Below are 15,810 nucleotides of genomic sequence, written 5' to 3' on the forward strand. Positions count from 1 at the left end.
TTTCTTATTATTTTGTCACATTAGCTATGTTAGGTTAAACAAAGTAATAACTTTTTCAGCTTGGATATACCCCAAAATCTCCCTTGAACAACTATGATAGCATCCCAGAAACTGAGACAACACAACATCTTTTTGGGACTAGTTTCTCCCTTGTAACAGTCTTACTCTATTAAGCTGAAATAAATCCAAGATCTTCCTCTCCACATGTGGAATTTTCAGCGTACATCCTTGAAGCTCCCAAAACTTTGCAATCTGGTCCAGAAAATTCAGCTTCACACGAGTTTGGGCCTGAAAAAAAACCAAAAACCATGAACCACATACTAAATGCAGATTAAGCTTTTGTATATCCCAGTGTTTATAATGCCGCAGCCTCAGTTGCCTGTCTGGATTTTCCCTTGCAAGTGTAATTTTGCATGTTTCCCTCTCATCATATGCAGAAAAAAAAATTTCCATACAGATACTACCAGTCTTTCTTCAAGTCACTTTTTGTTAACTTTTACTGCATTTAGAAAACTGCTTTCTGAGAACAGACAAGTAATGAGTTATTACTGCTACAAACTACCTAAACTAGCTGGACTGCTAGGGTTGATTACATTTATCACATTAATAAATGCAACAGTTTATTACAATTTAGTTCACTGTAATAAAGCAAAAATAGTCCAATATTTATGGCTTATTAAAAAGGGTTTTTCTGTTATCCTTTTTCACTCCCAACTGCATTTGTCTCGTTTTTATGGATACAAACCAGTCATGGCAGGAGAAGCCAACTAGTCCGTTGGCACAGCAATGCAAACAGTGAGATAATTGGACTGCTGCTACGTTAAAGAGCAGTAGCTTAGACTTAAATTTTGACACATTTTATTTTCATCACATTTTCTATTCCTAAGGCAAAAAACGGCCACGTCTATACAGTCGAGCTTGCTTTTAAACTCCAGAGAGCTCTCAACTGTCTCTGCTCATTACAGGGCAGTTGGACTAGATGACCTTGAAAGGTCCCTTCCAACCCAAACTATGATTCTGTGAACCAGCCTGGGTCCACACAAGTCTTTCTCGCAGCATCCAAGGCCAGCGTTCAAGTCCTTACCCTGGCACTTCCCAGAATCACACCAAGACTTCAGAAAGCAAGCCCCACGAGAAAAACCAGGCAGGCAAAGAGTCACTGTCATTCCAATTCGTATCGGTAGTGACCTAACCAGGACTCCTCACCAGTCCCTTCCACCAGTCTGAATTCATGAAAGCAGTAAAAGAAAGCGCTTGTGAACAGTAAATTTCCACCAACTGAATCCAGATTTCATAATTCTTCCTTCCAAATGGCTTGTTGTTTTTAAAGCACTCTGCAATTCATTTCTTCCATTTTTAAAAGATGCTGTTTAAGTTCAAAATGCAGACACAAATCCATGGCACTTGAGAGTTTGAGTTTAATCACTTATAAGCACCTCTGTGTGGAAAAGGCCTGAATTATTTTCCTTTAATAAGCATTTACTTTTTATGCTTGGTATGTTTTTAACTGAAACAGACCAATTTCTGTGCTAATTAAAAACTGATGTTCAGAGCTCCTGGGTGCTGTCAGCTCAAGTCAAAAACAGAGCTCACTGTCAATCCACTGGAAAACACCGCCTCTCAAAAAAACATTTAAGCATTTTGGAGCAGAAGCAACATTCAGTTTTACAGTTTACCTCTAGTTCATTGAGCCTCTGGATCCTCGGTGTGAAGTGAAGCTTATCAACGTCACATGCAAATGGAGGTTGCCAGTCCTGAAAAAACAGAAAAGCTTCATCAAAAGACCAGGAAAACGAAGAAAGCCTCTCCATACGACAGTCAAAAGCCAGGTAAGCCCGAAGCACGGGAGGGGTCTCTGTGGCTTCCAAGCCCCCTCAGCCCGAAGCAGCACAGCACGTGGCAGGAGCCCAGGGCTGTGGCTGCATCCCAGTTATTCTGCGGCTGCATCCCAACCCGCCGGCCATCGCATCCCGCCGCAGCTCAAGTGCACCTGCTTCTGCTTCCTGGCTACTTCATGTCGAACAAGCCTAGGAAGTGGGAAAAGGAGATACTCCAACAGAGCTCCGCTGCCGACGCCTTAAAATATTCTACTGTAAACCAGACAGATGATGAAACCAACCACAAAATAAAGTACAGTTTGGGACTAAGGACCTCTCCTCAACGATAAGCCCATCCAGGCAGTCCATCTTCTCCCTGCCCATGCCGGGTAGATAAAGGTGCCACAGGGGCCATTTGCCCCGGTCTCACGACAGCTGAGGCTGTGCCTGCCAGACAGTGAGGGGACACTGCTGGGGACACTCCACACCGAGCCTGGCCAACCCGCCCAGCGCTTTGAACAGGAGAACCAGCTCCGGTGCCGCTCTGAGACGGGACGTCACTTACACTAACGCAGTCAGTACTGCTACCACGCAAAACGGAACAGAGCCAGGTTCCTCAAACCACGATCCAAACTGTTAATGCCTGCCTCGGCTGGGAAGACCAACATTTGATAGTGGAGACTTCAAATGCTCACAAAGGACAAGTGCAGCAGTTAGCGTTCATAAATGTAGTCTCAAAAACAAACAGCAATTACGCTAAACCAAAAAGGAAACTAGGAAAAAAGCTTCTTTTCTTAATTCCTTGCCTGCAAACATTCAGGAACAGCTGGAATATGACCAATTAAAAAAGATTATTATTAATTTAACAGAATACCCACAACTGGTAATGTTATTTATAAACACAACTATAAAGCAATTTTATCTTTTAGATCTCTGACATCTATCACATGCAGTTGGTTTGGCAATACACAGCTTCACTAAACCAAATTAGATTTGATTTAAACTTGACAGTAATTTATTATATATAAACCTATCTTATTATCACTAATTACAGAATGAAGATAACGTGTGTGAGAGCTACTGATAGTAGAGTAAGGCAAGAGTTTTCTACCAGGAAAAAGAAAAATGTTTCCCCAGCACCAGCAGACTAAGGCAACCAAAATTAAGAACAGCATCATAAGCAGAATATTTGTTGGTTTAGCTGACATACTTAATATGAAAACTAGTGTCAAAAACAACCATAAAGGATTTGTAAAGCAATTATCTTACATACAAACACACACCCAGCTCAATTCTATATTAAAACAATCTCATCCTGTCACTAGCACAAGCCCGCAGCAGAGCCAAGGAGAGAAGGAACACAAAAGCCACCAAGCGCGTGGGACATCTGAAGAGCAAAGAGGGACACCAACGCATTTTATCAAACACGCCGACTAACCCAAACCTCTACATTAGTAACAAGAGATAAGTTTTCTGATCCTACAAGGCGTTTTCAGCACATCAATGCTTGGCAAGACCAGGTTAGAATTAAGATTTGAACTGGAAATTAGAGGCAGTAGTGGGGATCAGGATGCCCAGTCCTCAAACCAGTAGGATGTGCTTCTTGATCACTTTTGTTCTTTTAACCTCTAGACTAAGACTGGTGTCCAACGGCATGGTGTTCCTCAACAACTAGGTAAAATTAACCCTACTTTTACTGATGCTGTACTGTTTGCCAGACCACCAAATGCAATGGAAATAGCAAGTATGACGAAGAAAACGTTTGACACTTTTCTAATACCCTGCTAACTGATAAATCATTTCTGGCCCCCGAACTGTGAGATGGGAAACACAACTGGGAACATTTAGAGCAAGATTTCAAGTATTGCATTTTGTAAACAATTCAAACACCACAAATCTGACTTTCAAGCTGAACCAGTTGGTTACACCATTAGTCACAGCTCTAGAGTTTGCTCTGTGTGCAGAGAGACAGACAGAAGACAGGAAACCAAACCAGGAGAGGACACACACCGGTCACGACACACAGCACCCCTGGGACATGCTGGGGACTAAATCGGATTGCCAAAGGGAGAACTGTAAGAACCCAAGTGCTTTGCTTAGGTTGAGAGTAAACGGGGAAAAAATAAAAAGTACTGACATGTACTGATGTAGTGAGTGACTGCTTAGCCAAGTAATAAGCCAAGGCTGTCTCCAAGTGAGCCGTGCATTACTCTAAAACAGGAACCTGTAGTAAGGATCTGCACAGAACAAGAAACAGGAATGAAGAGAACAGGAACAACATGCAGCTCACCCAGGCAATGACACTACCCCTGACACCACCACCAAGGCTGACACGGTGCTGCAGGGCTGTCACTTGCACAGAAAGCACTGGCAGACGCTCGGGAAAGCCAAGGGAGGGGGGCACAAGAGGCTCCTCTGTTGGGCCACATCCCCCCGGCACAACCTGCTGTGCTGCAGAGGAGCCCAGAGGAAAGCCTTCGTGCCACCAGGCACAACAGGAGGAACAGGAATTCTGACCTGATCCTACAGGTTTCCAGCTCACGCTCATTCCCAGAGAGATAAAGCCTCAAGGGTCCGCAGGACAGACACAGACTGAGGATGCGCTGCCAGACAGCAGCCTGCCTTCAGGTGGGGCACAGCGAGCTTCTCCTCTCCACTTATGAAAGCAAATGAAGCTACTGCTGTGTGCGACCTTACAGAAATACCTCACTCCCAACACAGCATGCCAGAACTCCAGAAGAAGCTGATCAGGTCCATACGTCTCCTGTTTATTGCTGACTGGCCTATATTTTGGGAAGTTCCTTCCTTTTTGCCCAAAGACGCTTGCTCTGGCAAAGCACTAGTTACCTAGTTTATCAGGAAAGGTAAGATGACTCCACCAGAACACAAGCTCCCACAACAGTTATTTTCTACACTGTGCACTTTTTAAGTTTAACCATATTGAATGAACAATATACGCAGCAGAACAGCGTGACAGTACGTCGGCTGTTTGACAAAGAGCAGCTTTGGAAACTCGATTTATTCAATACAGGACTTTCAGTAGACTGCTTTTCACTCTATCAGGCAGATGGGTCCCTCAACTAGAAACAAAAATTTTAACAGCCTTACAAGCGTTTAACTTTTAGCAAGGAGAAAGTCATCGCCAGACCTTCAGCTGAGATATGGTAAATTGGCTTAATGAGAGGTAACACTGGATGTACTCTGGCTTTTGATATTTTTAAGCAGATAGAGCTGAGGGACACACACGCTATATATTATATAACAGGTCAGTTTAGATGATTATAAAATACTTTTGACTTTAGAAACACATTACTGCACATTCCATTTATCACAAACTGTTTCATATGATATTAGTCACGGTTACAGATACATAGCCATTCACCCTTTGGAAAAATTACAGCAGGTGTAGTAAACAGGCCATCAATGATTCATTTTCAAGTCACAGGAAGTTCATTTTGGAGTATCCAAACTACTCAAAGTTGATACAACCAACAAGAATAATCTTTTCTCATTTTGTATTGCAGTGTATGGCAAGTTCCTCAATTCCTAAAACAAGATGCTTTCAACCCTTCATTAATAAGCATATTATTTACTCAACAAAAAGTCTGCATACCTTTTGAAGCACAACTTACTAAGATAAATGTGATGTTTATTACAAGGAATATAAAGAGACATAAGCGTTTTGAGAGAAATGCAGCGGCAGCAGCACCACAAGAAGGAGCTGTTCCGCAGCAGGGTCAATTTGCAAAGATGCTGATGGATCCGTACGGAGGGGCTTTGCTGGGGAAGAGAAGAGCACACACAAACCAACCCCACAGGCCCACTGAGGTTTGTGTCTGGGAAGCCTGTGACACTAGCCATTTCCACCCAGCATGCACCTGCAAGGTCCTCAAAAAGAACTGGTTTGGATTTCACCCCCTTTAAAAAAAAAGAAGAAAAAAAAGACTTTTAAAAAGATCAATTTAAGTTACTTCCAACAACCATGCTGAACACTACACTTAAGATTAAGGGTACACAAAAAGCAAGAAATCCTCAATTTCCTAAAAAATCGGGAGTTTTCACACTGCCCAGACTCTTCATCTGAAATTACTTTGTTGCTTTGTTGTCCATACACAATTGTTAGAAGCCCACAACAGACATGCAAAAATTGGTTGCCTGCATTAGCATGCATTTGTTAAGCAGACCTAGCAGAATAAACCTGAATACAAATACATGCAAAAAATGAGACCGACATAAAAATTTCAAACTTTTCTACAAACTTTATAGACAAACCTAGCTGTGCAAAGGTGTACGCCAAGAATCACATTAATGTTTCAAGTAGTAATGCAAACTACAAATGGTCAGGAGAGCTATTTCTTAACTATTTCCATATCCTTCCTCCAGATTTGTTGTTACAGGGAAGGTAAGCTTCCTATAATTTCAGCTGGTAAACCTTGCACCTCATCCAAATTCACTCTCTAATTAAAATTTAACCACCCCCTTGAATTCGGTGAACAAGAAATTACTGTCACTGGTAAGCTGTTCTACAAGTTAGTTAGGTTCAACTTTTCCCTTATCCTCATCTCATTTTTAACCAAATATCTTGTTTGCTTACTGTCCAAGCAGAATGCTTCCTGGAAGCGATGTCTCAAGACATTTTTCAATAAACAAATACCTTTTTGCTTCTCTTTCCAGAACAAGCTTTCCAGTCCCGCAAATGAAGATCTTCCTTACGCTTTTTCCCCATTTCTTCCATGTCTTTTGCAAACTGCAAGCAGCATTTTAATTGTACACTCTCCAATGTCAGACACACACACACAAAAAAGACATCACTTCCATTATTTTGCTAAACAGCATCTCATAGTAAGATCCAGAAGAATATCTTAGCAATTCTTGCCACAGAAACACATATTCATTCAGTTAACTATAGCAATTCACTGCTTTCCAGGATGCCCACCCTGCGAGCGCGACTTACATTCTTTGTTCCCACATCTATGATCTTGCCTTCTCAAATGTGTTACATGATTGCTGCCTCCGAGAGGGAGGGAGCAGACTTGGTGACTCAGGAGGTCTCTTTTAGTCTCACAGTTTTATGATGACATTAAAAACTTACTCAAAAGAAACTCAGATGGCAGAATCTAGGCAAAACTGGTGAGCACCACCACTTATTGCCGCAGCAGTGTCAGTGGGTCATCCACAAAGCTTCCTTTTGAACAGGAACTAATCCCTCTCTGACCCTGTTAAAAGGCTAACATTAGTTGGTAACTCAAATCATCAGTTAACCTCGTTTGCGGCGACGTGGTCCTTGATCAGTCATTTTGAGCGCAGGTGATTTTTCCAACAGAAACACTCAATTCCTCCCTGCTAAGAGCAGACCCTGGGTGCAGGAACACACCTTACACGCAATAACACAAGCTTGGTGGAGCATTTCTCATTTGAGACAAAACTGGGCTCTTAAGTATTGCAGACTAGCAAGGGAGCAAACACAACCACAGATCCTTCCCACCTGAGACCCACAGCCAAAGACAAGCTTACAGTGGGAATCATCTCTCCAGATCCCAGTGTTTCTGTGCCAGCTCCAATCTTCGAGAGGAACTAAGAGCTCAGGAAAGCTGGAGAGGATTCTCAAGCGTCAGGGCCAGCTGCTCCTTGGGACCCAAAGGCAGAGGACAGAAGCTATACATAGGGTTTGAACATCAAAGCAAAAGAGGTAGCAGGGTTTGCATACATGAGGTACCAGTCTTCTCTCCACGGAGGCGACTGCGTGCAAGGAACAGACAGAGAGGCTCTGGCAGCACCAGGCAAGAACAAGCAATGGACCAGCAGCACTGCACGAACAGCTGGAGATGCACGGGGCGCTGGGGTCAGTGCACCAGCAGCGAATCCAACATCTCCAATTCACTTCAGAGGCGCTGACCTAGACCTTGAAGCAGAGCATCCATCAGTACTGGGCCAGACTCGGCTGTCAGCGTCCAAAGGCACCAGGCCCCAAGAGCCACTGCCATCTTCATTCAAGACAGCAAGCTGTAAGAAGACCTGTGGTCTGAGCTTGCAGTATGTTCCTGGAGGGTGTCCGACTGGCAAGCAGCACAGACAGCCTGGACAGCCTTCTAGAGCTCTCCCGTCACAGCCCTTTGGAAACACTCTGTGCCCTCTCTGGAGCTGTAACCAGCAGCTTTCAAACCTGGATGTTAATCCCAACAACTCGGTAGAAGGAAATACCTGGATTTAACAGCCATCCCAGAACAGAAGCAGATGAGCTATGGACAACGCTGCTGGCTTCACCTGCCAGCAGCCGCAGAGCCTCAGCTGACCAGGGCTCTGCCTCTGCCCAGGCGGCTCCCACCACTGCAACCAGCCACCACTGGCTGCCCCAGCTATCGCCAACGCTCCCTGCTCAGGCTGGGATTTCAAGCTCAGATTTGACTCAAGACACACGTAAGGGTGGCAGGCTGTATGATTCCACAAGCCTTCCTTGGCTTTTAAACACACACAGCCTGGTCGCCCAAACACGCACAGCACACAGCACCCCCTCCCAGCAGCTCCCAGAGATAACCCAGTAATCTGGGAATGAAAGAAAGCACCTCCTAACGGATACACAGGCATGAACTGGCAGCTTTCGTTTCAAGGCTGGGGGAGTTGTGTTTAATCCAAAACTCTCCTTGCAGCTTTTAGCCAATTGACACTGTTGATTCTCAAGTTAAACAAACAAACACCACAAAAACTCCACAAACCTGCTGCTGCTATTGCCCCATATAGAGTGTTCCGGACTAAATTGTTTCATCTTCAATTTTCAATGAGCTTAACAGAGTGAGTGTTGAAAGCCCCTCACTGGAAGAGACTGAGTCAAGCAGAGGATATTCGCATCATCCTCTAAGCAAACTCCAACGGTTCAGTATTTCTGAAGTGCAGGGATCATACCAATGGTGACTGCAGCAGCACTGCACATGGTAGTTCCCATTAGTAAAATACTCCTTTTTTACATTTTCTCAATAATTAAAGATCGGAGACTAGTAAATAACCTACACTGAATTTACCTAATTTCACAGTATGACCCCTGTATTGAACACAGCAAATTCTTTATCTGCAGTAAAAAAAAAAAAAGCTTTGGCAACTGATCTAGTTTTCTTCACAAGAACTTGACAGTATGTGAACAAGGAACCTCAGCACTAAAACATCTCTTCCCCAAAAAACACGCCCATTCTTGATCCCAAAATGCCAAATCCACCACCATCCTCCATTTTTTCCTAACAAATGATCACTTTCAGTTAAAATGCAGGCCCTGTTGTCTAGTTCAAGTGAGCCTGGCTTATGCTGAACAGGAACCAGTGGCTCAAGCGCTTCTCATCAAGGCTGACAAACGACGCAGTACCTACGATTTTCTCCCTGTGAACCTCACTTATGTATCGTAATTGAGTTATCTCTGTTTTCTTGTTGATAAAAATCAACTGACTGAGCCTGTGCATGTTATCAAATCAGAGGGATCATCACCGCCAGCTTCCTGTTCAGGACAAAGTGTAACAACTCTCTGCATTAAATCCTGGTTTAGCCGTTTTACAACTCCAGGACCGGGAGAGATCGCCAGAACCCTCAACAACATTGCTCCAGCAGTGAGTTGGGTTTAGTCCATAGCTTAATGAAGGGGTTTTGGTTTGCTTTGTGTTTTCTTTTTCTCCATAAAAATGAAAATAAATCAAGCAAATGGCAGAACAAGCAGCCTGAACAGACACTGTTTAAATGAACACTGCTCCTCAAAATACGCCCCTGGAGCAGCAGCCCTGTGCCTTTAGGTTTCACCACTCCAGCTCTGTTAAGGTTAAATTTTTCAAAATTCATTCTTTCATGTGCAGAACTTCCTTGACACTTCTTTGTACCCTCTCTAGTTGTCAGATCTTTTTTAAGTCCTCACATGAGTGCAGTGTTCAGAGTATTTTCCACTCTCATGCTACCACAGAGGCAAAATCATCCTATTTTTCACTGAGAAACTCAAGAGCTGCATTCACCTGCTTAGCCAGAGCCTCCATGACACTTGTTTCTCCACAAGGATCCACAGGTACTTTTCTACAGTCCCCTCTCCTCCAAGACTAGCATATGCTCCCTTGCTCCTAAATGTAAAACCTCACAATGAGACTTACTTAAGCAATTACTGTTTTGTAACATCCATTGTTTATTAGGCAATCAGGATCCCTATGTAACAACGAGCTACCCGCCATAAACCAGCAACCTATATGGGAATAATTTCCATATCATTGAAAATCTGCAAGAACAAATTAAGATACCCTTGGCTTGAGGTTCTGAAAGAACATTAGACATGGATCCTTCATTACAAATTCTCATAAACACCTGAAATAATTTGTGATTCCTTCAGTACAACAATTTTGCACAATAACAATTATTGTAATTGGAATACTGAAACGCAATTAATTTCTAGATGTCAGATCACAACACAACTGAGCTAACCAAATACATGGTCTCACAGAAAACAACAAAACCAACTGGACAATGCCAGTTTCCATGCAATTGTATTTCAGACTACCACCATTCCAGATCCTATTCAGGCCTGTATCAGCCATTCTTCTACCCTGCAGTGAGATGTGGTCAACAACTCTTGCACCCACAGAGAGTTTAAAATCCATAAGGAAGTTAATTCCTCCTGTCCTCTTCAAAGTTTCCCAGTATTCCAGGGTTTATTGAAAAATGTGAGTCAATTATTTACAGAACTCCAATGTCAATTTCTCCAAGATTTCAACTGTATTAATATGGACTTTCTGATCTTAAAACTGTTGGTTTTATCAGGGCAGACCTAAGGCCACTTAGCAGCCTTAACTATTCCATATTATTTAAAACAATGAAATTTAGCTGTAATCTTCTCTATTTTCATGTTTGGCCATGGGAAAGTTATGTTGTTCCTAGTATATTTACAACATTGTATATCTTGAAACACATTAATAGGGTAAGTAAGGCCTAAGTAGTTGTTACTAGCTATTTCTTCACGGCAGCAAAGCAACTACACAACAAAGTGGAAGGAAGAGTCCATTTTCAAGAAAAACTTGGGGCAGGAACAGTATCATGCTCTACATTTTACTTTCTATTCTTGAAGCTAGACTTCAAATTTGTTAAGACTGTTGGTTTTCATCAGCTACTATTAACTCCCTACTGCAAATAACAAATGATACCGTTTGTCCTGGTTTCTCCGTTCTCCAGCAACACTTCATTCCTCTAAATGCCCTCAGTAATTTCCAGAGCAATCATAAAAATCTTCCAGAAGGCCACAACTTGACATGACAATTTTTAGAATAAACCACTGTTCCAGATTACTGTTTAAAGAAAGAAATCCTAATGAAGGATGTTTTCAGTTCACAGAAGAAATATAACTACAAAACAGCATGCAATGGCCTGCAAACAAGTTGTACACCATCCGCTTTTCCGCACCTAGCTGCCCACCTTCAGTTCAGCAGCAAAGGGTCAAAGCATCTCTGATTTACCTAGCAGGTTAACTACCAGAAGCAACCACCACTGGCAAAACCCCGCAGCTCGTCTGAACACTTTGCTGCCAATGGGACTGATGACTTGTGCTCAAGACTGTTGACAGAAAGCGTTCGCTTTGCTGTTCCATACAAAACAGTGCCAGTGAGTATCGTTATTGTTGCATCCTCTACAAGACAGATGCTGCAGTATCCCAGATTCTCTCAAATAAAAGCAAAACTAAGTCATCAGTGACAACTGGAACAAACTGAACCGGAATGAAGAGGAAGAAAGCTTCTTTTGAGTGCTCAGCTGGAAACTGCCATAGAGAAATGACACCTCCCGTTATATCCCTGGACATCCCTTCATCCCACAAAGATGCAACAATTGCCCAGAACCCACTAGCTTCCACCCAGATGTCCACAGTACGTCAGATGCCTCAATACTCCCCTGGCAAAGCAGTTGACTGTGCTCGAAACCTGCCACGCAAGAAGCCACTACAGGTGTGGTTTGCTCCAAGCTGACCTGGTGCCCACCGAACACCAGGAGAAAGGTACCAGAGACCAAGGTGAACCCGGTCCCTCAGAGAACAGGGCGCTCTCCTTTTCATGGTCTGGGGCTGATACATCAAGGCTAGCTTAGGGATAAGGACTTCTTCATGAGCAAACTGTGAAGCTACAGTTGGGCACCAGTCTCACAAAACACTATTCCATATTGCAGCTCAAATACAAAAGCACAAATTCATCTGCTGATAATTACCCAGCAGAGTTTAAGCTCAAATAACGCAAGGCCAGCAATCAAATTTTTAATTCCTTATTCAACTCAGACCCTGACAGTTCATGGTGCTGCCTTACCTGCTTACTGGCACGTAACCCGACTAAGAACGCAGGCAAAAGATTCACGGGGATGCATTAAGATTTCAAACCTCAGCCGCAACCAAACAGTGCATTCGGTCGGAAGCGACATGGGTTCGTGAGAAGCGCGGTAGAGTTTATAGCTCATGGTATTTATAAGCCACTTGATTACACAGAAAAGAACGGTAGCTGAATATTCATTGTGTCTCCTATATTCAGGAGGAAGGCCAGGAACTACGTCAACTTCAAGGCTTTTTCTGATGGATTTGGAAGAGCTCCCTCTATGCTGCAGGCCGGCGAACAAACAACTGCACTTGCACAAGTCATCCAAGGAACTGCCATGGGTAGGCAAGGGCCATGGCAGCTCAGCCTCAGGACAGCCAGGCTCCACACAACTACTAGGTGTTCAGCCCTCAGCAGCTCCAACTATTCTCATCCTACTTCTAAATACGTTCAGTGAAATGCACAATCATAAATACAGGCAGATATTAGCTCCTCAGTAAGCGAGGATGAGAGTATGCTGAAAATGCAGCTGTAATAAGTAATTCATTAAGAGAGCTATTCATTTGAGTCTCTAATAGATAATATAGCTTACAAAAAGCCTTCATTACAGGGTTTTGGCTTTTTGCACAAGCAGCCAAGAAACACTGATGAGATTTTTTTATTTTTTTTTAAAACAAAGTCCAAAAGAAAAAGCCTTCATAAAACTTCTGTTCTGCTCACAGTTGCTGAAATACTGTTGACAATATACAACTCAAAAAGATCATTCTACTAAGAAATATTACATAAGTTCAATGCTGACCGCATAATGAAAACCATCTTAACACACACCCCCCTTAACTATGTCAGCATTTGGCTACACTGCGTGAAAAGGGGCACTGGCATATTCTACCTAGATAAAAATTCAAGAGCGTTCTTGTGTGCATTTATACCGCTGCAAACTGGGACTCTTCTCCCAGAGAACAGAAACACCTTCCTCTCCGATGAGATTCACATTATTCAGTCTGCTACAAACATTTCTATCTCAAGATTAACGCAGCGAGTTAACTTCTATTTTAATTGGGAAGGAAAAGCACGGTTACCAACAGGAGTCCCAGCAACGATCAAAACATGAAACTGAGGAGCATGTGTTTCTGAACATTATTTCTTTGAACTTCAAGTCTCGCTCTCAAAACTTAAAGTCTGCTGAAATGTTTTCTCAGCTTCAGCTCCCACCGGCTGAGATGTGGGGCTCCCAGTTACATGCTCATCATTGCCGTCAAAACTCCCTCCAGCCAGCTGCACCACCCCAGCCCTGCACCACCCTCCGCCCCGGAGAAAGAGCGATTCGCCCGAAATAAAGCCGATTCAGAGGCGCTCGTTAACCAGACTTCGGCCGTAGGCAGCCCCTCTCCCCACCACCGGCGCGGCCGTTCATCCCTTTCAACGAACCAACAATCGCGCCCAGACGAACTACGGCCCTGGGCACCCCCGCGGCATTTCTCACTGGATCGGGCCCAGCAGCCGAAGGGCGCGGGGATTCGCACCCCGATTTTGAGCTTGCTACACCACCAGCTGAGAAGAGGAGGAGGAGGATGAAGGCTCATTACTCTTCCCACCGTGTATCGCGTTCTAAAATGGTGGCCATGTCTGCCTGGGATTCGGCTGGCGAAGGCACCGGCCGGAGCGCGGCGGCGGGCTGTGCCGGTGCCCGCCGGGGGGGAGCGGCGCCCCGTGCGGGGCGGGCCGGGGGAGCCGGGCCGGGGGCCGGGGCCGGGCGCTCCGCCGCCACAATACCAACATGGAGGGCAACACCCAGGCGCTGCCTCCTGCGGGGCTCGCGCGGGGCCGTTCGGCCCGCGGCCGCCCCCGGTGCCGGGCTCCGGCCGGCCGCAGCTGCGGGGAGGCAGGGCAGGGCGGGCGGGCGGCGGTGAGGGGAACGCGGCCCTTGCCCCGCTCGCCCCGGCCGCTGCTGCCCGGCAACTCTGAGGCGACTTGGCCGGGGGGGGGGGGGGGGGGGGCGGGGAGCCGCGCAGCCCCCCTCCCCGAAACTTCAGAGCGGCGGCCGGAGCAGCCCCGCTGCCCTGCCCAGCCAGCGGGGGTTCCCCCGCGCGGCCGAGGGGACCAGGGGGGTCGGGGCGGGGGGCTCCGGGCCGAGCCGCCACACAAAGGCCGCTCCCGGCGTCGCCATGCGGGCACTTACCGGCGGCGGCCGCACCTTGCAGATGCCGGTCTGCTCGGCGATGGGCCGGATCTTGTGGATGAAGGCGAAGGGGTCGGCGAACTCCTCCCAGCTAGGCTCGAAGACGGGGCACTCGGGAGGGGGCAGGAACTCGGCCATGGCCCGGGCCCGGGCCGCTCGCCGCCGCCGCTCCGAACAATCCTCCAACAGCCGCTGGGCCGCCGAGCGCCGTTGGAACGGGACGTGCGCCTCCGCCGGGGGGGTAGGGGGGCAAGGAGCTGGAGCGCGAGAGAAAAAGAGTCCGCCCCGGCCTGGGCGGGGGGAGGGGGCGGTGGCCGCCCCGCCCCGTCACGCGCCTTTGTGAGGGGGCGCTTGGGTCGGACCCCGGGGGGACCGGTGTTACCGGGGCAGCGCGCTCCCGCCCGCCCGGGGGCGAGCGCCGGCCACGGACTTCGCCGAGAGCCGGGGCCCGGGCCGGCCGGCCGCGGCGGGGCCACACCAGCCCCGGCGCTGCCCTGACGCCCTGCCCGGGCCCGGCGGGCGCTGCTGGCCGAGTCCCCGCTACTACCGGCCGGGCCGCCACCGTCGGCCCGCACACGGCTGCCTTTGTGCGCGGCCTCACGCCGCAGGCCTCAGGCCCGCCCGGCCCCGCTCGAGGCTGCTCCCCCCAGCACCGCCGGTTCAGGGAGGCCGTTGGGGTCCTGCGCCCGCCGCTCCGAGCAGCCGCGCTGCCTGGCGCGCTCGCCCCTGTCCCGGGGTCGCCCCCTCCCCGCTGGGGCGGTCGGCGCGCAGCGGGGCCGAGGGCACATGGACCGCAGCGCAACGGCTGTTTACATGCGCGGAGGGATCCGCCACAGCTGACAGCCGCCGCCGGCCGGCACTTCTTTTTTTAAAGAGCCTCTCCAGGCGCCGCCATTGGCCGCGCCGCTGTCGCGTAACAAGGGGCGGGGCGAGCCCCGGCGACCGCGGCCGGGCCCTTTGTTCCGCGCCCCGCTGCGGGCCCGGCCATTGTCCTGCCGCCGCCCGCGGGGCCCGGCCGGGGGGCACGGGGGAGCGCGCGCCTCTTAGCGGGGGCTGCCCCCGGCTCCCGGCCGGGCACGGTGAGGTGTCCCCCTACCCCGCAGTTAACGTCGCTCCCCCCGCGCACGGTGGGGTCGGGCCGCCCCCCGTCCCCCGCCGTTAACCCGGACGGGTTGGGGAGGGGGGGGGGGGGGGGCACTGTGCGGCTGCCCATCCCCCCGCCACGCTGGGGGAGGGGCGGCCCCGCCGCAGCAGGCGCCGCACGTAGCGCACGTGCGTGGCCAGGCGCCCCGCCCCCCCCCCGCCCACTCGCGGCCCACGCGCCCCCCCACCCCCTTCCCGCCCGCCCCGGGGCGCAGCTGGCGCTGCGAGCGCACCGGGTGCCAGCGGAGGCCGGCGCTGCTGCAGCCGAACTAAAAAACCAACCAAACAAACAAAAACCAAAACCCAAACAAAACTAAAAATCACACCTTTTGGGGTGAACACACAAGGCTCTCACTGTAATTTTTAATAA

General features: G+C 48.0%; 1 protein-coding gene across 1 annotated transcript in view; it reads right to left on the reverse strand.

Moving 5' to 3' along the window:
- The window catches only part of KDM5B (lysine demethylase 5B), a 55,500-nt gene extending 40,799 nt beyond the window's left edge, over positions 1-14,701 (reverse strand). Inside the window, exons 1-3 of the mRNA XM_040616468.1 lie at positions 14,298-14,701; positions 1,677-1,754; positions 166-288 (exon numbers count right to left, since the gene is read on the reverse strand). Coding sequence (XP_040472402.1) covers positions 166-288; positions 1,677-1,754; positions 14,298-14,435 — 339 coding nt within the window. The 5' untranslated portion in view covers positions 14,436-14,701. The remainder of the gene's footprint in view (positions 1-165; positions 289-1,676; positions 1,755-14,297) is intronic.
- Positions 14,702-15,810: the final 1,109 nt, after the last annotated feature.

The sequence above is a fragment of the Falco naumanni genome, chromosome 17 (assembly GCF_017639655.2).
Source record: "Falco naumanni isolate bFalNau1 chromosome 17, bFalNau1.pat, whole genome shotgun sequence".
Lineage (NCBI taxonomy): Eukaryota > Metazoa > Chordata > Aves > Falconiformes > Falconidae > Falco > Falco naumanni.